Here is a 22,684-nt window from a genome sequence, read left to right on the forward strand (position 1 = left end):
TGGGGGGGAAGGGTAAGAGTAAGATAGCAGAGTAAGTATGATATATTAAATACCAGAAGTGAAAAATTATCTCTAAGGAATCTGAACAGGGAAAGCAGACAGGGAGGCAGCAGGCAGAGAAGTGAATTTTTTCATTATAAACCCTGTTAAATCCAACTTTTTGAAGTACATACATATTTTAAGAAAATTACATTTAAAAACTAATTTTGTAAAATTATGATAAACTGAAGAAAAACAAAGCAAACATTAACCCATTACAATTTGAAAGCTAAGATTAAAAGTGCCGGCAGAAATGTCGTCTTTCAATATAAAAAGAGCACGATTCCTAACAAAAACAGTGTAAGGAACACTAGATTTAGGACAATGGGACTTCCTCTTAAATGTACTTTCCTAATGGAGTTAAAACTTGCTAAATTCTTATAGCATTCTGCTTCATGACTGAATTCACTTTATTCTCAAGTAGCAATCTCTATATGGTTTTACCTAAAATACAATCACATTCAGTAATTGTCAACTCTCAGATTGAAGTAAGATGGTTTATCACATACACCTAATCGTTCTATGTTGTGTACACACACACACACACACACACATCCACACACACTCCTGGTCCTACACATCTCCAGATGCTCACAATGCTACGTGAGGTGTATTTTCACTGAATACAATTCATTTTTCTTTTTCCAATTTCTTCCTAAATCTCATGGAAGAAGGCAATTTTTGTTTCAGTAGATTTGATTATTTGAGGAAAATGAATGACCCCAAATACTTTATTTTTATTGAAAAATTATACGTAACAAAGTACATCCAAGCTTGATAATGAACAGTTTGGTCAGTAGTAATATGTTATTTTTAGTTTTAATTTAATTATGTATTTTAGATCTCATAAATACAAATTAACAGTGCTAATATAGCCAAGTGACCACCTTTTCTTCTCTTTCTAGATGCACATCTCACCTATGACCATTCCCTCCTTTATTCCATTCTGTGACCTCAATTTTTCATAACCTAACCATTCCAGTGTTCATGGCTACACTAAATCTAAAAAGACTTTTTTGGAAGGGTACATTTATAGTAAAGATCATTTTTTAAGGTCACTTTCTTAACACTTAGGAGTATGAATTTTTAGGAATAGTTAGAATTTTTTCATACATCCAAGGAATATTATTAGATACATACTGGGTTGGCTACTGAACATGATTCAAAGACAGACAATTCATGTTTCCCACACTTGATAAATTTAAAATATAACAGAAATTAAATGCCCACATTAAGAAGAAAAACAAAATAACAATGACAGCAATCAAGCTCAAATTTGTGAGCATATTTCTAACTACAAAAGTCCTAGGCCAACCCCAAAATAAGGGTGCCCAGGGAAATGGCAAGTCACTGAGGCTTAACCTAGTCCCTGATTCCAGTCTTCATTTTCCCAGGGTTCCTTCAGAATCTTAAAGAACAGGGAAGTTGCAAAGATACATACAAACCTGAAAAGGATCATACAACTCCTTCCAGAGTTCGAAAAAGAGCCAGCAGTACTGAAACCATTTTCTGCCACAAACAGATCAATACCTATGTTCTTGAGAGCTTCTAATGACCATTTTGAGATATTATACTTTGTTTGAAAAAAGTAGTAGCATTATTATTGGGGGTGTGAGGAAGTACACGCGTGCAGATTAAGTAGAAACAGTAAACTGTCTTCCCCACTCAATTAATGTTTTCATGCCATTCATTCAAAGATAATTTGAAAGAAGCAAGCACAAAATGACAACAATATGGACTGTTTTCAATAAAGGGCAAAGAGTAAAATACAGAACATGAAAATATGTAGAAACTCCTAATTATTGTGCTGCATATCCTGGATAACCAAATCTAAATATTGAAAAGCTATTAACACTGCCTCAGTGTATTCATCAGAAATCCTGAACACCTATTTCTTACTAAACTTACATTTATAAGTTTTTCTTGTAAGGTGTATCTGTTTTTGCTGTTTTCACTTGTGTGCATTTTTAAATGATAGCAATGATGTTATTACATATACGTAATTTGCTTGAGTGGGAAATACAAGGAAGAGAATGCAAGAACATGGCTGATAGTTACCTTGAATATGGTATAAACAAAACTTTGTACTCTATCAAGGCATTATTTCTTCTAATATATTTTTTTCTATGATCAAATTCATTTTTTTCCTTTAGGAACACACACACACACACACACACACACACACACACACACACACACACAATCCATTTATGCCAAAGTGGGATCCTATTCCACCCTAGTATCTCTGACAGTGTCAACTGGGTGATTACTTAGAAAATATTACTACAGATATTTTTTAATAGTAATAACAATATTTAAGTTCTAAATTGAAATCAAAGCCAAAAAAAGAAATTAAAGCGAGGATATAAGAAGAAAAGAGTAATCTGTCACAAAATTATCGTGACATACAAAATCATTAATACTTTTTAAAAACAACTATAAAAAGCACATAAAAACAAGGAAAATACAGGATTTTTAAGCAAAAGCTGAGTATAAAAATATCTTTAAACATATTTTAAGTATATAAAAAAGAGAGATTTTCATGCATGAATTTGTTTCACTGATATCCAACAATAAAGATAAAAAGAGAGTTATGGCAGAGAGAGGATAGCAAAGGTAAAAATAATTTTCTATTTTCTATAACTAACACCTAATTCTTACTTTGGCTTTATATTAATAAGGTTTTTTTATTGTTGTTATTTTTATTATTGCTCTTCGTGTGTGTATTTTTCATTGATGACGATGTTACATATGTAACTTGCCTGAGTGAGAAATGAAAGGAACAGAACCAAAAGGATCTTCTGGAGGGTGGTTATGTGGAGCAGAAAGTGGATCTACATTCTTATCTGAGGATGCGCTCTCCTCGAGCCTGTCTGCAAAAATAAGATGAAACAAAAAAATAAAATAAAATAAAAACGGTCTTTAAAATAAATAAAAGTTGGTAACAGTATAAATAAAATTAATCAAAGCAACGGCCTTTTTGAAAAATATTAGTCAGAATTCATTTTATAAATATTAGGGGGTAGTCTCGAGTTTAATAATACTTGTTGCTACAAAGGCAAGCTTAACAATATCATCTCAGTGATTTCACAAATTTCACAAATACAATTAACCTAATAAATAACTTAGTTTGGTTTACTAAAATACCCAGTTGTCTTCAACTTGTAACATACTGGACCTGAACTTAAACCCAGCTTACTGAACAGAGACATATTTGGCAGACTTTCTTTCTGCAAAAAATACATATGGAAAAAATATTGCAAATGGTCATTTGTTCATAAAATAGGCAAATCTTATTTCTCAATAGCAATAAAAAGTAATTGACTACTGATGTTCATTTCTCATATTAAATCATTCACATATACACAGATATTATGAAAAGCCTAATGACAGAGTTTCTTATTTCACCCAATGGATAACTGAGATCTACCATGTGCCAGGCACTGTTCTAAGCAATGGGCAGGCAATGTCAAACAAAACACAGAGTCTTGCCTTCTTGGAGTTTATATGCTGGCATGGAAAAACAAACAAACAAACAAAAAGCAATGAGCATAATGAGAAATATATAAGCTCTACAGAAAACTGTAGTTCAGGGGTAAGGAATTAAGGGAGTGGGCACAAGTCACAGTAATAGAGAGTTTCTGACCAGGACCAGGTGAGAAAAGACTTCAAGAGGCAGCGAAGGGATACCTGTGCAGAGCACACAGACAAAAGAAGAGCTAGAGCAGAGGCTCTAACTCATGCAGAAGCAGGCTTGTCGTGTGTGAAGAGAGTTGCTGTCCCCTAATTCCCTAAGTAGTGATTACCTTTCCTTCCTCTTAAACAGCATATTGCAGGCACTTGATCAGTTGGCAACTTCTTGATTTTTGTAAGCTGTCTCCCTAGCCTCTGATTCTTAGCACTCAAGCATATACTATTAGGAACTCATTCTGCTTTTTTCAGGAATTTTAAGCATTCCCAGGACTATACCCTTCACGTTTAAGAAATTCTATGGGTAAATTATGCTGGTTTCATTTGAGTTCTAAGACATTGCAGGGTAGGCAGAGAAAATCCAAATATAATTAGAATTCCCTAAAAATGATCTGTAACTTCAGAATGAAGCAAAAAGCCCCAAGTTAAAGCAGCAATCTCCCAGGACAGTGCTTCTCAAACTGAAGGTACATCCCAGTGAGCTGGGGATTTGTGAAAATGCAGATTCTGACTGGACAGCTCTGGGATGGGTTCTGAGATTCTGCACCTCAACAAGCTCCCAGGTGATGTGATACTGCTGGGTCAGGAAGCACACTCTTGAGAAGGCGAGGCCCTAGAGTCTACGACATCCTTAATACACCTAATTACAGCAATGGACCATTTTTTAAACACATTTATGACAATGGACACAATTATCAGCTTTTATGGCTAAAACTAAAATACAATATCCACATGAAACTTTGAGTTATCTAAAATTTTACTTAAAACCCCACTGGTAATATAATAAGTGATAAATATTTTGTTAAGGCAACATATCTGACAACTGATTTATGCACAAACAAAAGTTCCAAGACTTGTGAGCTGCCTTTCAAATCCAATACTGTAATGGATGACAATGAAAATTCTCGTGTACAACAGAGTGAGGACAAAGGAAAGAGGAAGTAGGAAAGGACAAATGAAAAAGACTATCTCAGAGTGATAGCCACAGCATATCCTATCCAAGATCCCTCGTTCTTGAAAATCAAGACAGTATATATGGGTACTTAGGTCTAAATTAGGACCAAACTTCCCTTCTAGACCATTTGCATCATAACTGCTAGGGTTCCTGTATAAAATGTAGTTACCTGGGCCCTACCACAAACCTAATGCATCAGATTATCTGAGCGGGAATTTGGAAATCGACACTTTAATATACTCCCCAGGTTTATAAACCAGCACTGCGCCAATGGTTCCCAGCATATAAAAATGCACAGTTACCACTAAGGTTCTTTGAATCCTCATGCACCGGTATATTATCTCCCTCAATCTAAGCTAAATTCTCATAAATGTATAAACAGCACCATGTAGTTAGGACAAGAGTACAAACATTATCATGTAGGGAAAAACTAACATTTTTAATACAGTGAGTCCCATAATTTAAAATATGGAGACACTGTTCTATGCAAAGTTCATTTTCCAATTATTTCAAAACGGGAGTCAGAATAAATGCGCTATAAAATGAATCACGTTCTCACAAAACACAGAATCAATTTATCCATGGAGGACTGTTGTTAAATCATCTAGATTTCTAGAGTTCACAGGATAATCTGGGTCCCAGGGCACAAAATACAAAATAAATACACATATTAATTGTTTCAATTATTAATTACCTATAATTAAAAACTAATGAAATGGTATATAGAGCTATTTTTCAAATACATAGTCACCCCTAAAATGAATTTAAGTTCTATTTTCAAATAATTGGTTTACATTAGAGCAAAACTTGAGCTTGATTTGTCCAACATTAAGAAACTTACCTCCTCCTGCCTTCCCAAAAGAACTGTGTTGGTGAATAAAGACAATATCTTTTCAGGATTTTTAATTGATACAGATAGCAAAAAATACAGGATTTAAAAATCCTAGAATCAAAGTATATTCCACAATACCATCAGAAAATTAAAATATTCTAATAAGTTAATTCTGCAGCTTATTTGGAAAATGGCTTCAATAGCCAAAAGGCTAATAAGTAAATTTTATAAGTACGGTCTTCATCTGATACTTTCGAAACTATTCTATTTGAAAAGTTCTGTTATTCTGCACTGAAGGAACAGCAATATATCTGAGTTAGCTTACAATGGTGAGAGTTAATGCTTTACAACAAACTAATACAGATATTTACGTCTATTTTATTCCGTGGCTTCATAGAAAAAAAACACACACACACATTCAGTAGAATTTGCAAAGCAGCCACAGTCTTTAGATTCTTCTATTCTTTCTTTTAGTTATTGTGATGCAGTTTGAAACAGAAACAGTCATCATCGACAAAAAATAATATTCCATTAAGCATTAATTTTAATTAACATGCAGAGCTACACAACTATTTGAACAAATGCAAGTTAAAAAGTGTCCCAAAGCAAGCACCTGTAATCTAGTGTTTAATGTATTAAATTTTATCACAGTTAGATTTCTAAAGTTTACATACTATTCTGGATGTTTTGATATGAAAGACAAAGAAAAATACAAGTTTAAACTTTAAAAATGTCATTGAGATCAGCTTTATTAATAATGCCTAATTTTGATTTAATGTTTTGGTTTTAAGTAGAACAGGAGAAAAATTCTGAACCATAAATAATATTCAGTTACACTGAAAGCAAAAGTAAGAATCTGGTTTATTTTATATGTTAAATCCCTTTGCCAACTGGTATATGGATGGAATCAATAACTGTTTTCTTATAAAGATCACTAAAAAACAGTTTTTGTTGCCAAATACTCATATTTTGGAATTCTAGTATGTCAAAATATATTGTGATTTTCAAATCACCTTTTGAGTAGTACAAACGCGTAAAGTACTTCCTAGACAGAATATCCTTTTTCATTTTAATAAATAACCATTTACCATCTTAAAAATAAAAACTCAAATGGCAGTGTACTATTCTGAACAATCATTACATGGGAAATGGCTATATTTTTAAGCATCATACAAAAAGGTATTCAGTTTCTTGCTGAAGAGCATTTCATAAACCAAATATAAATTATTTTAGAAAAGACTTGAAAAACTGTTGATAAAATCTGTGCTGAGAAAAAAAGGTAAATTTGCTATTCCAAATGCAACAATAATTTACTTATTTTAGAAAAAGTTTTTAAGGACAAAGGCACCAACCAGTAATGACCGAAATTAATTTTCATTACACTAATGTTAGTCTTCCACTGAAACCCTTAAGGTTCTGAAAGACGTCTTTTGTGTTGCAGGGTAATTTAGCCCCTATCAAGTGGATCAGATATTAGGTGCTTTATTGCTTGTGAATGCAAGAGGTGTTAAAGATGACTGAATATATTACAGGTAGGTAACACTTTGGAAAGAAATCTTTCTAAACTATACTCTATATATTAATGATTTCTTTATAAACTTTATTAAAGACATTTCACCTTTTATGAACACCATTATTACGACTATCAATTATTACAGAGAAGACACACACTTTTCATCTTCTTTCTTGCTATCACATGTCATTTCTGCTGTAATGTTGTTTGCCCACAAAGCCCCTTCTAATCTGGTTTTTTAACTGCCAGCTGAGAAACCTGATAGTTTAGATATAATTTTTAAATGCTGGTTAAAGGGCAATAACCTCAAGTTGGAGCCTAAAGACTTACACAGAAGATGAGGAACAGGGAAGTGGCATTTATGGAGTACCCAGACCCTTCAAGACATTATTTCATTTAATTTTACTGACAACCTTATGAGGTAAGCATCACTCTACCCAGTTTATAAGTGAGAAAGTGAGACAGAAGTTAAGTTACTTCACTGAGATTACAACGTAGTTAAGCAGCATTGCCAAGGATGAGAAATCACGTATGTTTTCTGGTGCTAGATGCCAATTTAAGTACATCAGCCTTGTGACAGTGAAATGATTTCAAAAGCTCAGGGACCATCTAGGCACTTTCCCAAATGGCTGAGTTGCTCCAAGTTTGACCTTCAGATAAGCTCCTCCTGCACTTTCATTTGGAACTTAATATCATTCCACAATTAATGTGCAAGGAAGTCTAAATTCTTTGGCATACACATGTGTGCACAGATACATACAAAAATTACATATGTTATCTGACCTTGAAGTTTGAAAGCAAATAGCTGGTTAACAGTTTTACATGCTAAACCCAATTTTTATGAAGTTATGTATACATGAATATTTTATATGCCATTCTTCCCTATGCAAAGTAAATAAAACTTGGTTGTCATTACAAATTCTAGGGAGCTTAGAATGACACACTTTTATTTTTAAGGTACAAAATAATGTGAATATTTTACCCATTCCATAAACTGATGGGCGGGGGGAGGACGAGTTTTACCCAAAGAGTAGAAAATACTGATTTAGCAAACCCTCAGTTACTATCCTGGTCAGAACATATTAAAATGAATATTTTAATTTTACCTTTCGCTTTCAAAATAACCCTATAAATTATATTGATTCGGTTAACCCCTGTGTCACCCTGCCATCCCCCCAAAAGAAAGAGATACTTTATTTCCTTTTTTACAACTTGGCTTTTGGGGCTACTCAACATAAGGTATACTAAAAATGCCAAACAAAAAAGTTGTGGTTTAAGAAAACTTTCTTTAATAAAAAGATGTAAGTTTGGTTTTACCGAAGCTGACAAACCTTTATTAAAGGTTCAAAACTCATCTTTATATCTGCATTAATCATCAACTTAATTTTTCATAGTCATATAACCAATATGTAAAATACAAATTGAAATCCCAAACAACTATTCTTACATGAATTCGGGGCATTTATAAATTTTACATAAAATATATATCATTTGGGAACAAAGCAATTCATCTAATAATTGTTCTCATAAAGCCAGTTACCTAAAATAAAACAGAAGCTAGAAACTATAATGAGGGACCATTAGGACCTTCTTTTCACATGCAAAACAGGAAAACACACTTGGATACGCGTGCACACGCACGCCCACGTGTGCACACACGTATAAGCCTCTGAAACCTGAAAATTATCTACATACTCCGGAAGTGAGCTTTTTGCTATTTTGCAACCTCCTCAAAACATTCCACACTTCGCCTTTCCGAAAAAGAACTTTTCTAAAATGCGTGTGGTTAGGCTTGACATATATATTAGGTAGTTTAAGAGAAGGCAATGATTCCAAGTAAAAACATTGAGATATCTGATTCAAAGTGGAAAATAATTTATTTAACTTTTGCCATATCAGGACAACAAAGCAGCCCTTTTATGTGAACACTCATTAAAAGGGCATTACAAAACATTAACATAATGTAGTAGCCCATGTTTTCTTTCAGGCACTTTCAAAGGGCATCTCAGACCCACAGTATCTTCTACTGCGTGTGCAAGAAAACAGAGCTGCAAAATGATTAGTAAGCAAGATAACGGATGTCTCCCTTTTCATTTGAACATTGATTTTCCACGTTTTAGAGATATTCTGAATTTAACATTCAAAGATATGCAGTATTTAAGTGTTAGGAATCAGGGTGTTATTAGCAATCTTGGGTTTAAAGCTACTATCAAGCAATTGATTTCTAATGCACACAACATAGTTCGATAGTATATGTAAAAGATGGCCTGATGTTTGCCCTCAAATGCACAAAAAGAATTTTCTATTTACCACCTCAAAACAGTCTTTGGCCTTGCTGAATAATTATAGAGCTGTTATTTTACTGTGAAGCAAAATAAGCCTTCAAGTGTCCCTTACTTGATCTTAGAAGGTCAAATTCTCTGTCCAACAGTTCCTCTTCTGTTAACTTGGAGAAATTATCCTCTCCAAAGGGATTCCACCCTGACATATCAGGCGGGTTACTGATGTTCTTCTGACTTGTAATATTTGCAACTGCCTCTTTATCAGCAACTGACCTATAGTAATAATTAAGAGGGAAAAGAAGGGAAAAAAAAAACCATTAGATTTGAAAATTCTAAAGTGCCCTAGTTCGTACTTTCTAAATAACTTGGAAAAACAGATCCTTTTATTATTTATGATGGATATGGCAGATCAGGGCATAGATTAATGGCACCACCTGGGATCTGAACTGCCTCAATGCGTACCCTTGGGCAAGTTCCTTAACTTCACTGTCTCGGCTTCCTCATCTGTAAAAACAGGAGGAATTGTATCTACCTCATAAGTTTACTGAGAAGATTAATATATATAAAGCAAAGAGAACAGTGTCTAGAAAAAGAAATCAGCACTCAATAAATATTATGATTATCACAGTGAATATCCCTAAAGTGATAATCAGTCGCCATGTCAAACAGTATTACTCTAAAATCACCATTGAATAAGATGCTCTTATGTCCTGGTTATGCTGAGACACTGCAACAATTTTCCTCTTGACGAAGGCATTCTCTATATAGTTACCAAGCAGACATGAACTGTTAGAGGAGTGCTTTATGAATTGCTAAAACTAGATGAGGGTTATTTTCTACATAATAAATAATTCATGGTTTTCAAGTATCTATATAGTCTGGAGCCTAGAACCACTCGTTTCATGAAAGTTATCTAATAGGCCTCTTGACTTTAAAGAGAAGGTGGGAGTCTAAAGATTTCTTAACCTAAGAATCCCTGAGGGGGAGCGCCTGGGTGGCACAGCGGTTAAGCATCTGCCTTCAGCTCAGGGCGTGATCCCGGCGTTATGGGATCGAGCCCCACATCAGGCTCTTCCGCTGTGAGCCTGCTTCTTCCTCTCCCACTCCCCCTGCTTGTGTTCCCTCTCTCGCTGGCTATCTCTATCTCTGTCAAATAAACAAATAAAATCTTTAAAAAAAAAGAATCCCTGGGTACCTCTCCTTCAACCCAGCCTGGAAAAACAGCATAGTCACAAGGCAATGTAACAAAGTTGTCAAATCAAAGTTAGCAGTAATTCAGATGCAGATATTCTAACATCGGTAACGGAGGGAGAATCTCTATGTGTCTCAATTTTGCAAGCCTCAACTCATCCCCTTAAATTCACTTTCCCCTTGGGAGCTTACTGTCACTGCCACCACACAAAAGTTGCCCATTTAATCCCCTAGTCCAAGCCCTGTCAGTATAGCTGAGTAGAGAATGGAAAGTTTAAACACTTACTGAAAGCTAGACGAAAACACAGGAATTGACCAACAAATAAATAGTCCTTCTTGATAAATGTAAGTTAGGTATCTTAATAACAAATATAATTCAGTTTAGAACTCACCCTGGGAATGCATCAACTGCTAAGATCTAAGCCTGCCTCCCTATGATAGAATCTCATCTCTAATTCCAAAACTACCCTCAAGGACTTTCAGAGTCCCTGAAACACAAATCAGAGGCTAAAACTCAAAAAGGAATAGATATTCTCCCTCCTGCCTGCCAAGGACCCCTTTCAGAACTTCTGATTCGCTATCCCTATCCTCCTCTTCATATTCCTAGGATGAATTCATTGATTCCTCTTGGTAGACTGTAACTCAATGAGATGTGTCACCTTAACCTACAATTTGAACAGGTGTTAAAATATGTCTACAAAGTCTCTGACAATCCTCCCTCACACTCCTAATATTCAAGGGCGAAATCGAATTCCCCAGCCCTTGAATATAAGGCTAGATCTAGTGACTCAATCCCAACAAATGAAATATGGAGAACTGCCAGCGTGTGACACCTGAGACTAGACCATAAAAGGCATCACGGGTTCCTTCTTGCCCTCTCTTTTGGACCACTTGCTCTTGAACAAACCAGAACAAATAATTCTTTATTCAAAACAGTCTTCAGCTTTGCAAACGAGAATACTTAAGCAACCTTTTGGAAAGATCCACACAGCAGAGAACTGAGGCCTCCTGCCCTAAGCCATGTTGAATGAGCCATCTTAGAAAAAGATCCTCCAGCACCAGCCACACCATTCAGCGGACTGCAGCTCCAGGCAAACATCTTAACTGTATGCTGAGAGACCCTTCTCTGGACATAAACATACAGCTAATGCACTCCTAAATTCCTGATACAAAGAAAGTGTGGGAGATAATAAATGTTTATCATTGTTTTAAACCACTAACTTTGGGGAATGCAGCAACAAATAACTAATACAACAGGGAAATCTATCACAAAAAATAAAATAACGCATGTGTTGATGTTTATTTCATTGTTATGTGAATACAACATGGTTAATACTTTCCAACAGTCATACTAAAGCTATATTAACACATTGGAAAAGTAGAAATTTTAGCATAAGATTAAGTAGGAAAGGAAATAATCATGCTAACCAAGACACTGACCCTTTCCCTTTGTCTAAGGAATGACTTGGTTTCGTTTCTTCTGTTCAAATATCTACTATACACTTAGAGCCAAACAGTTAACCCAATTTTCACCTTCCACTGACTTAGTTATAAGCAGGAATATTTGTTTACAGATCACCTTTTAAATTGCTAAGATATTATACTCAACATATAACTTTGGTAAAGATTGATATTAAATGGGAATATTAATGCAGTATCATTAAGGCCCCAAGTGTGAATGGAGTGTTCCTCTGGGAAGCTAGTGTACCTATTTGCCAAGTATATAATTGTTTCTACTGATCTAACCCCTTCCTGCTCCAACCTTCCATCTCCCTTGATACATAATTTCACAGAAGTGGAGTACAACAAGTCTTATATACTTTCACAGATACCCAATGCAGTATTTCCCACACTGGGGTATGCAGAAGATTCTGATGATAAACCAATTTTTTTCCTCCAGAAATTAGAAAAAAGCACTTATCTAACATATCACACCTGTGATTCCATGAAGAGTCTCGCTGGAAAGATTGAAGTAGACAGTGCCGTGTGATTTACACAGGTTATAGGTATCAGCGCCCTGCATGCTTACATGGACCTCATATCTTTAGATGCCCATCTTCCTTTCTAACTAACTGGAAGTTTAGATAATACATATGCAATGGAATACCAACAAGAACTCTCTCCTACAGATTTTTAATGCATGACTCTATTCTCATCAGTGACACAACTTTGTTTCCAAAGGTTGGTAATCCTTTAGCACACAAAGTATACATAAATATATATGCAGCATTCGAGAAGACAGTTTAACATCTTTGCATTTTCCAACTACCTATATATATATGCTGGATTTAACTGACATTTTTCATGCTAATTAACATCAAAAGTAAAAAAAAAAAAAATCAGTACAGGTCTCATCAGTATTTTTTTTTTTTAAAGATTGTATTTATTTGACAGAGAGAGAGAGACAGCCAGCGAAGGAGAGAGGGAACACAAGCACGGGGAGTGGGAGAGGAAGAAGCAGGCTCCCAGCAGAGCAGGGAGCCCGATGTGGGGCTCGATCCCAGGACCCTGGGATCAGGCCCCGAGCTGAAGGCAGAGGCTTAACGACTGAGCCACCCAGGCGCCCCCTCATCAGTATTTTAAACTAAACAATATTGAGCAGAATATCCTATTTTTAATGAAGAATAAAACTATTCCATTCTTATCCCTAGGGGGCTTATTTTTTAGGTGTGTCTTTTTTGTATCTTAGTTCATGCACCTCAATTTTTGTTTTAGGAAAATACTTGAATAAATAAATTTGCTTCCTCCCTCCCTCAGTCCCTCCCTCTCTCTCTCCCTTTCTTTCATTCTCTCTTTTCTCTCTCTCTCTCTCTCACACACATACAGGTTGGGAAGTATATCACAGCAAACTGTATATTTTATCCCTCTCTTGACATGCTCAATGAATAAGTATGCTACTGATGTTGCTTTTTCTCATGCCTAAGTCCTACCCAAAGCTTGCAGATACCTTTTCTCAGCTAATGTTCATATCCTGAAATAATGTTGTATGAGAACTTCTTTAGTGTTTCCATAATCAAAGTTCTAATAGCTACTTCCTCCAACGTATCTAAAACTATTAAGAAATATTCATAATGGTCAACAAATTTTTCATTATAAAATCCTGAAGCACTCCCCAGTTCAAATCTGAGTTTGAGAAAATTTATACCACAGTTCTTTAGTTTACTGTAATGTTTTCAATATGAATTATCCATGAAAAATAACTCTATACTAACCAATGTAACTAAATAACCAAAATATACGAGGCTGTGGTTGTAATAAGCTTGCACTATCTTAAAAAAGAACCAAATGGCACGTTACTATTTTTTGTACCTCTTAAATCAAACCAAATTAGACAAACTTTATGAGTAAATATTGTCAAATTAATTGAAAGTAATAATACATAAGTAGAGAAAGTTAAATTAACTTGTCTACAAGGGTTATTTTTTTAAACTACTAAAGTATAGCCCGTTAGGGTTTTGTTTCTATTTAAATTACAAAGAATGTCTTAACATACAAGCCACTAATTTTCTTAGCCTTAAATGCTGCTAGACATTGCTAAACCTCACCTGCAAATACCAATTAGCAGACCTAACTGATGGAAATGCAAGGAAGGACAGGGATACTCAGGGCCAGGAAGACAGGCCTAGTGAGAGAAAAAGGGGGACTTTCTAAAAAGATGGGCTCTCAATTCAGGAGCCATTCAGTGACTCCACTCCACATTTACACCCACTTCCACAATCATTTCTTTTGCAGTCACTGGAAAAATACTTGCCTATTGGCACTATAAGAGGAGTCCGCTACGGTTGCAACCTGAGCTGGAAGTGATGAAGCATAAGGAACTAAGGCGGGCGGGAACTCTTGAGGGGAGGTAAGATACTCAGGTGAAGCCTGTTGCTGGGATTGCTGACGCTGAGCTAGCATCTGTTGCTGCAAGAAAGCCTGCTGGTACTGCTGCATCTGAAACAAGAAATGCCATTACACAAAACAGGGTCCGATGTCACTAAAGCACAGTCAGCATCACACCTATTTACTCCATTCTTTCCTTTTCACACTGGCAACAAAGTCAGAAGCCTGAAAAACAATTTATATATGAATGAGCAGCCTGCATATAGAATATCACAGCAAGACAAAAATAAGTCTATTTAAGAAGTTGTTTAACTGCATGTATTACAGTGACCATTTGCAAAATACACAAATATCAAATCATTACGGTGTATCCCTGAAACTGATAGCATGTTATGTATGTTATGTTAATTATACCTCAATTAAAAAAAAAATTCTGAAGCTAGATTCACTTAACCGGATTCAAAAATCCTCCTTTGAATAGTTTAAGAAAAAGACAAGAGAGTAGCTTACAGTCACTAGTACAGCAGTTGCTATAAAAAACAAAACAAAAAAAAAAGGTCACACTATTCTCTGAAGCAAATGCAATTTCCTTTTGGGTTTCTCTTTTTTATTCAACAGACATTTGCCAAATGAAAGAGACATATGACAAAAGACCACAGGAAATAGATCATTTCCCTTATATTATGAGGTAAGAGAAAAATACCACCAGTCAGTTACCATGTGCCAAATTCAGGTGCTACGGTTCAGACCAATGTCAAGCTGCTTTAGAACACACCACTGGCTTTGTTAAAAATGTGTTAATTAACTGACTTGAGTTGAATTTGAATAATTAAATTCTGAATAATACCTGTCATACTGGGAATTCCAACACTGGAATGTATTCTCAGAGAGAAATACCTAGAAATTATGTGACGCTTACCATTGTAGGGTACTGTGATGCACAAGGCTGCGGCTGATACACAGAATGCATTAAAAACTGCTGTTGAAGTATCTGTTGCTGCTGCATTGCCTGTTGATACTACAATGAAAAAACAAAGAAAGTCATCAATATTATGCATGCCTTTTTTGTGCCATAGTTTTTTTTTTTTTGGTTTTGGGTTTTTTTTTTTAAGTACTGAGCTTACCATCAAAACAATGATTTCAGTACTACTAATCCAAACACCAATGTAAAAGAACTATAGTATGTAACTGACTATAACTTACATGTGCCTATTGGAATTGGTTCGAAGATTATCAGTGAAACATAACGGAGTGGACTAAAACCATTCCCAGCGCAGTTTGAGGACGCTTGGAAGAAAACTAAACCTAAACACATTTACCAGTTGGTGAGAACCCCTGCAGTAACTTGTGTCCAGGACTCAGTAAATTCCCCACCTCTTCTATCTCCACTTCAGTGATATATTCTGGCAACTCAATGGCACCATCTACTTAACTACGTTCTGTTCTGGGTCTATTAATCAAGACGAGAAGAGGGAGCCACCCATGCGTTTACTAGGCTCAAAAACAGTTCAGGAAATGACGGAAAGGCAATTGTGACAAGTCATTAAATTTAAAATAGTTTAATGAAACTAGAAATTTGCAGGTTCTGATAAGGCAAAGGGCAGAACAGAACTTAAGGTCATTTTTTTCTATGCCCCTTCCAACTCTAAATGCCACCCCTCCACACACACACACACACACACACACACACACCAACCCAGGCAGGGGAAGAAAAAAACTAGAACAAAAACCCAAGTAGTGTTACTTCTGAAAGCCTAAATATCACCTTTCCAACAATAACATTATTAATCTGTTTCTTAACCCAAAACATAACCTGGAAAAGATAACGTTCATCACAAATTGCCACGCTTATTCATATTGCCCAATGACCGAACATGTCTTTGCTTCATAAAGCCATGATGCAACCTATTTGAGCGGAATATTCTTAAGACTCTCACAGAATGCAAGTAAATACATATTCTTCAAAAATCCCGAAACTGGGCAAGCGTTTACGTGGATCTAGAGTTCATGGTGCCGTGATGTGACAGGCAGTTCGCTGATTCTCAACGGCCGCGTGACCTCCCCGCCACCCCTTCCGCATCTACAGGAACCGCAGAGCGACCTGCTGCGTGTAGGCCTCCGGAAGGAGCTGCGGCTGCGGCGGCTGCGGCGGGGCCCGGGGCTGCAAATGCAGCTGCTGCAGTCTCCAGTCTCCCTGCTGTAACTGCTGAAGGACTCGGTGCTGCTGCGGAGGCTGCTGGGGGGGCCCCTGACCCAGTACGATCTCAGGGCCACTTCCAGGTCTCAGCGCTCCTAAAAGTGGTTTCCAGAAATGTATGTGAACACAAGATTTCGACAAGATGGCTGGATTTCAAAACACTCGTTTCGATAATCATTAACCAAGGCAATTTTATCCTTACTTTATAGCACAGAAACTTCCATATGCACATAGTCTGAAGGGACTGTTTACTGTAATTTTAAGAACCCATGAAAGTTAATTTTGTCAGCCACAACTCTGAACAAGTCAACGTCTTAGAAACGCTTCTCTCCTACGTCATCTCTCCATGAACACATCAGCCACGTCCTCGGTTTCTCGCTTCTCTGGCATGAATCTGTGCCTTTGCCAATATGATTCTCTCTGTCTACACTGCCACCTTCCACCTACTGCAATTCTTCGTATCCTTCAAAGTCTAGCTCAAGGCTCTCCTCCTTTCTCCTTTATCTAACACCTCCACTTGGTTTACAACATTTCGTTCTGCCTTGCACACGCTATCTTCACGGCTATGTCCTAACCGGGGCCCTTTGACGGGTGGGATAATGACTTTGATCTATTAAGGCCCCAAGGAATGTCTATTATAACAGGTGTTCAATAAATGCTAGTATAGTGAATTTATTAACACTGCCTCTTAAATGGACATTTATAAGCTTCATAATTTTTACCCAAGGCAAATCCTATGAATAAACTTTTGAAATTAATGAAAACGAGACACACAATATCAGAAAGGAAATGTGATATGCCATAATTTCTATATTCTCCTCCAACGACTTACCATAAATTCAAGTGCAGCTATTTAATCCTATGGGGGTAAAAGAGAGTACAAGAAGGGAGAGAAGGATTCTTTTTCACCAATATCTTCAAACCTCCCCAGGCCTTAAATACAACACCTCTATGAAAATAGTTTAATAACTTCCTAATTCTTGTAATTATAAGGAAATGCATGTTCATTATAATTAGTCTTCAAACATTTATAAAAATATACAGAAGAAAATTAAAACCATAATTCTACCACACAGATATTACCACCATTAGCCTTTGGTGCCCTGGTTCTCAAGCCAAGGCCACAGAGCACCAGAGAAATCCCAAACAACATCATAACAATCCTATGTGAAAACAATGCTTTCAAGTATACCATTAAATCATCATACTATTAGTCCCCATTTTGCAAATGATAAAAGTAAGGCTCAGAGAAGTTAAGTAAATTCACCGGGAAAGTTAAAGACATACTGTAAGAAAGTATGGACAATATATTTGGCAAAGAATATTAAGAATACATAAAAACAAAATCTTAAGGGGGCGCCTGGGTGGCACAGTTGTTAAGCGTCTGCCTTCGGCTCAGGGCGTGATCCCGGCGTTCTGGGATCAAGCCCCACATCAGGCTCCTCCGCTATGAGCCTGCTTCTTCCTCTCCCACTCCCCCTGCTTGTGTTCCCTCTCTCGCTGGCTGTCTCTATCTCTGTCAAATAAATAAATAAAATCTTAAAAAAAAAAAAATCTTAAGGGCAATAAAAAATTAAAAACAAGACAATCTCACAGAAAATTGCAAAAGATAATTCACAGGAGAAAACGAACAGCCAGTAAACATGGAACAGTAGTATTAATCAAGAATATTAAAATAAAAACAAAGATATTTTACCTATCAATAGGGAAACATTTTAAAAAAACCAATACTATCAGGTATTGGCAAGGATCAGAATCAAAGGACACTCACACTGTTGTTGATAGTGTAAGTTTTTGAAGTCTTTTGGATGGCAATGCGGCAAATTTTATTTTTTTTATTATGTGATGTTAGTCACCACACAGTACATCATTAGTTTTTGATGTAGTGTTCCATGATTGTTTACGTATAACACCCAGTGCACCATGCAATATGTGCCCTCCTTAATACCCATCACCGGGCTAGCCCATCCCCCCACCCCCCTCCCCTCTGATACCCTCAGATTGTTTCCTGGAGTCCATAGTCTCTCATGGTTCGTCTCCCCCTCTCATTCCCCCCCTTCATTTTTCCCTTCCTTCTCCTAATGTCCTCCATGCTATTCCTTATGTTCTGGCAATGCGGCAAATTTTAAATGAGTACATTTTTTAATATATTCCTCAGAAAAATGCTCTAACATGGAAATCAAGAGGCTGTTATAAGGATGTTCACCACAACGCTATTAATAAGAGCAAATATTGGAAATAACCCAAATGGTTATATAAACTATGGTACACTCACACTGGAATATCATCTACCTATTAAAAACTACACGGTAGATTTATATGCACGAATGTGCAAAGCTCTCCTAAATACAGAAGGTAAAATAAATCAAGTTGCAGAGAACTATGTATGGTATGAATCCACTTACGTTAAACCCAGCATAAGTGGTTTTTATCTATATATACGCGTGCAAGAACATAAAAAATGCACCCGGGAAATGCATACTAACCTGCTGCTAGTTTATTCCACAGAAAAAAATAATAGAGACTTTTCCATTTTTCCCCCAAATACTACTGTACTGTCTGAATATTTTAAAAGAACATATTCATGTGTCACTTCTTGTATAATACTTAATGGGGGAAGAAATGTTAAAAGATGCACATATGGGGAGAAAAGGGAATGTTACTTTTCCAACTTAAGCTGGAAGCATTTGAAGGAGAGCAAGCAAGCCCTGCCATGGGAGCAGGCCTGACCCGCACAGCTCCTAATAAACAACACTTCTCCCAACGCCCACATCAGACAAGGCTTCCTGTGAGCACGGTGGATCAGGACAACAAGACCACTCCATAATCACATCTGAACGCTGCCAAAATCAGGCACATTGTCCACACCAAAAATTGACCAAACCTCTCCTGGATATATCCTGGCTACTATGGCTGACTGCTGCTTCTATACCAATTGAGGCTTTTGCTTCCCTCCTTCTACAGAAGTAAGATTTATTAAGATACCTAATGATATCATATCCACTTCCTGACAGCATTCACTCCAGAGCAAAGCCCCACTTCCTTCAAGCTTTCCCAAAAATACCTAACACAAGCTCAAATCCTTCAGTAAGTCTTTCAAACACCATCTTACTGAGACACTCCCACAGATTCCCATGATATGTAAGTATAAGCCTAATTGGTTCAAATACAAGTGTGTTCCTAGTGGTCTTCGGGTAGAGGGCACTGATACATGATAGAGAAGACTAATAGGATCTCCAACCCAAAATGGTAGGAAAATTAAAAAAAAAAGAAAAAGAAAAAGAAAAAGAAAAGAAATAACACTGAATGCTTACTACGAAACAGAACCTTCCCAGATATCACACACCTTGTCTTGTATTTCTTGTAACAGGCAAAGCGGGTGTTATTCTCATTTTACAGGAGAGAACAGTGAGGCTAAGAAATGGACACAAAAGGCTTCAACTTCCCCTATTTTCCCTTTTCCATGGAATAATCCTCCGTCTGCTGGGCCTGATCACGACAGAAGTATGCAGCAATGCATCAGGTAACATAAACATTCTCTTCCCTGAGCATATGCTTAACAGTAATAAGAGTAGCTAATATTTAACATTTCTTAAGGACATACTATGTGGCAAGGGATTATATTAAGCAGTTATTTAATCCTCACAGCAATCCTATCAAATAGGTACCAGAGTCTTTATAACATACATCACTAAGAAATGGGAAAACCAGAACTCACATTCAGGTTCATGAGACTTTAAGTGTGGGCTCTTAACCATTGGAGTATACTAACTGAAAACATTTTAACATTAAAGCAAAACAGCTATCCCATGAAATTAAGTGCATAACGGGGTTTTCTTGAGATGGGCCTGTTACTTTTTCCCCCGAATACTAGCGAGGACAAGTTTACTATCTAATATTAGAGAGATTTTCTTGGGGAATTTTTTTTAAGTACTACACTGTACCATAATGCTTTGAAGATATTTTAGATTAGAAAAACAAATCTTCTCAAAATCAGATGAGAAGACAGGTTCCTGTGTTGTAATCTCCACATGACCCAAGAGAGACTCCTCCGTCAAGGATCTAGATGCAGTGGAATACATAAAACTTTTTAAGGCTCAAGTTTCAGCTTCCTCCTTTCCAACACAGTCCAGAATTTTCTATACTCTTGAACCTTATTACCAACCTCAAACCCTACTTAGTTGATGACTCTATGCATAAGCAAATTGGAAGCTTTTTGTACCATACTTTTACATTTTGCCTACAACTTTAGGAAAACAATTAGCTGAGTTTATCAGACATCAGTAGAAAGTTTCTGCAAGCATTAAGTCATCTGCTTCACAATAGTAAGTTTGCCAGTAATTTACACTCCTAGGAAATCAAGCCACAAAAGGTTTAAGTTAACTATAAAGGTGATAAGGTTGGCAGAGCTGTTATTACCTTTTGGTCTGTGGTTACTGAATTCACCAGGAGCAGGGACTTTTACAGGTGTTGCTGAACTCTGAATGGTCAGCACACTGGGAGTGGCAGTAGTAGAGTTGGCCTTTGGTCTTTGTCTTGGTGCAATTGAGGTTTCTGTTGGTCCAATGGTATCTGTTATTCTACAACAGAAGAATATATTTCATTCCAAATACTGGAATTATTTCTAATTCACTATTTGTCCTATAAAGGCTCTATTTCAACAGATGCACTTTAATTATTATTGTGATCATATCAGTCATCTTGGCTTCTTCCTGTCCCATTCTCAAGTATTAAATGTTTAATAAAAATAGGAAAGTAAATGAAATAAACCTAACCATTTTTCTTAAACTAGTATGCTACCATTCAGAGTCTGCTGCTGAAGCTGATAGAGTAAGAATATAGGATTGCTCTTAAGGAGATGAAATAAAGGAAACAAACAGAAACCTTCTCAAAAGGTTCTAGACAAAATCAGGAGCCAATTCTCCAAACCAGGCAGAAAAATAAAAACAAGAAACAAAAAGTAAGTTTCCCTTCGCTTAGACTCTAGGCCTAAGAAAGAAAAGACTGCCCTCCAGCGCTCAGAAAACAAAAGGAGCCAAAACTTTCAATGATTGGAGCTACCTATTCACATCCAACTTCTTGAATCTTTAAGTATGCTTTACTTAAAACAATGAATGGAAATTATGTAACATTTTTCCCACTAGGACTTAGTTTAGGCCACAGACAGGGGTAGTCAAAGTGGTAAGCACAGTTTTTAAAGCAAGAACACTAAAAGACACATTTTCTTTTCTTTTTTCAAAAGAAGGGGGGGCAGGGAAACTCTCTAACTTACAGATTTATCAACTTATTTTTTCTATAAATTTAGTATAAAAATTCAAATACTTTTTAATAGGGTCATATGTTCACTTTTCAACAGGACAGCCATAAAATCTCTTTCCCAAGTTCCCTCAGCACCTTTTCAAATGATTTGGTACTTAAAAAGTCTGCATACATGATTTACCAAGTCCATATCTGCTGCATTTGGAGAATGCCCTATATACAGTAACTGTACAGATCTACAGTTCTCTCTTATATCCGTACACACCACAAGAGGGAGCTCTCTTAACTACCTTTCTAAGAAAGAAAAGAACTGAAATTTAATCAAAAGATTTTAAATAATAGAAATACATTGTATGTGTGCTGTTTTCTAAAAATAACATGTTTTAAATGGGATGGGTTATAGTACAAGTCATATGAAAACTGAAAAGGCAATAAAATTATCATGTATACATCTAACCAATTATATCTCATTTTAATGATAATCTAAGTACTTACTGAGTTCAAATTATGGATATGACACTAAAACCAACGCTGTACTCCCTAGTTCAAGTAATTTGGGGACTGTATACCCTATACAACCTTTTTATCTGTCTATCCATTCTTTATTAAGTGGATGGTATAGGCCAGAACTCGCCCTGCCTTGTTCCTGTTATAAATCGTTCTACAGAGATTTACAACACACATGAGCGCAGCAAACCTCTAAAAAGCATGTTAAAAGTTCTACAGAATTTAGTATAGTGTTTCCTAATGTATTTTATCTCAATATCTATTATATGATTACTGATATCCAGCAAACACGGGCAAGACCCTGTCTTCAGATGGGGCGCCTGGGTGGCACAGCGGTTAAGCGTCTGCCTTCGGCTCAGGGCGTGATCCCGGTGTTATGGGATCGAGCCCCACA

At 36.4% G+C, this 22,684-nt stretch overlaps 1 protein-coding gene across 3 annotated transcripts in view; it reads right to left on the reverse strand.

Annotated features, from left to right (window-relative positions):
- Window positions 1–22,684, reverse strand: part of BMP2K (BMP2 inducible kinase) — a 126,626-nt gene that overhangs the window by 19,411 nt on the left and 84,531 nt on the right. For 2 of the 3 annotated variants that reach the window (XM_087864051.1, XM_087864050.1), the window contains exons 10-15: window positions 20,944–21,104; window positions 16,429–16,619; window positions 15,247–15,345; window positions 14,254–14,438; window positions 9,427–9,584; window positions 2,802–2,912 (exon numbers count right to left, since the gene is read on the reverse strand). In XM_087864051.1, the coding sequence (XP_087720177.1) occupies window positions 2,802–2,912; window positions 9,427–9,584; window positions 14,254–14,438; window positions 15,247–15,345; window positions 16,429–16,619; window positions 20,944–21,104 (905 nt within the window). The remainder of the gene's footprint in view (window positions 1–2,801; window positions 2,913–9,426; window positions 9,585–14,253; window positions 14,439–15,246; window positions 15,346–16,428; window positions 16,620–20,943; window positions 21,105–22,684) is intronic. The other variant, XM_087864052.1, reaches the window with a different exon arrangement.

This window comes from Ursus americanus, chromosome 8 (genome assembly GCF_024610735.1).
Source record: "Ursus americanus isolate L20-20 chromosome 8, mUrsAme1.1.p, whole genome shotgun sequence".
NCBI lineage: Eukaryota > Metazoa > Chordata > Mammalia > Carnivora > Ursidae > Ursus > Ursus americanus.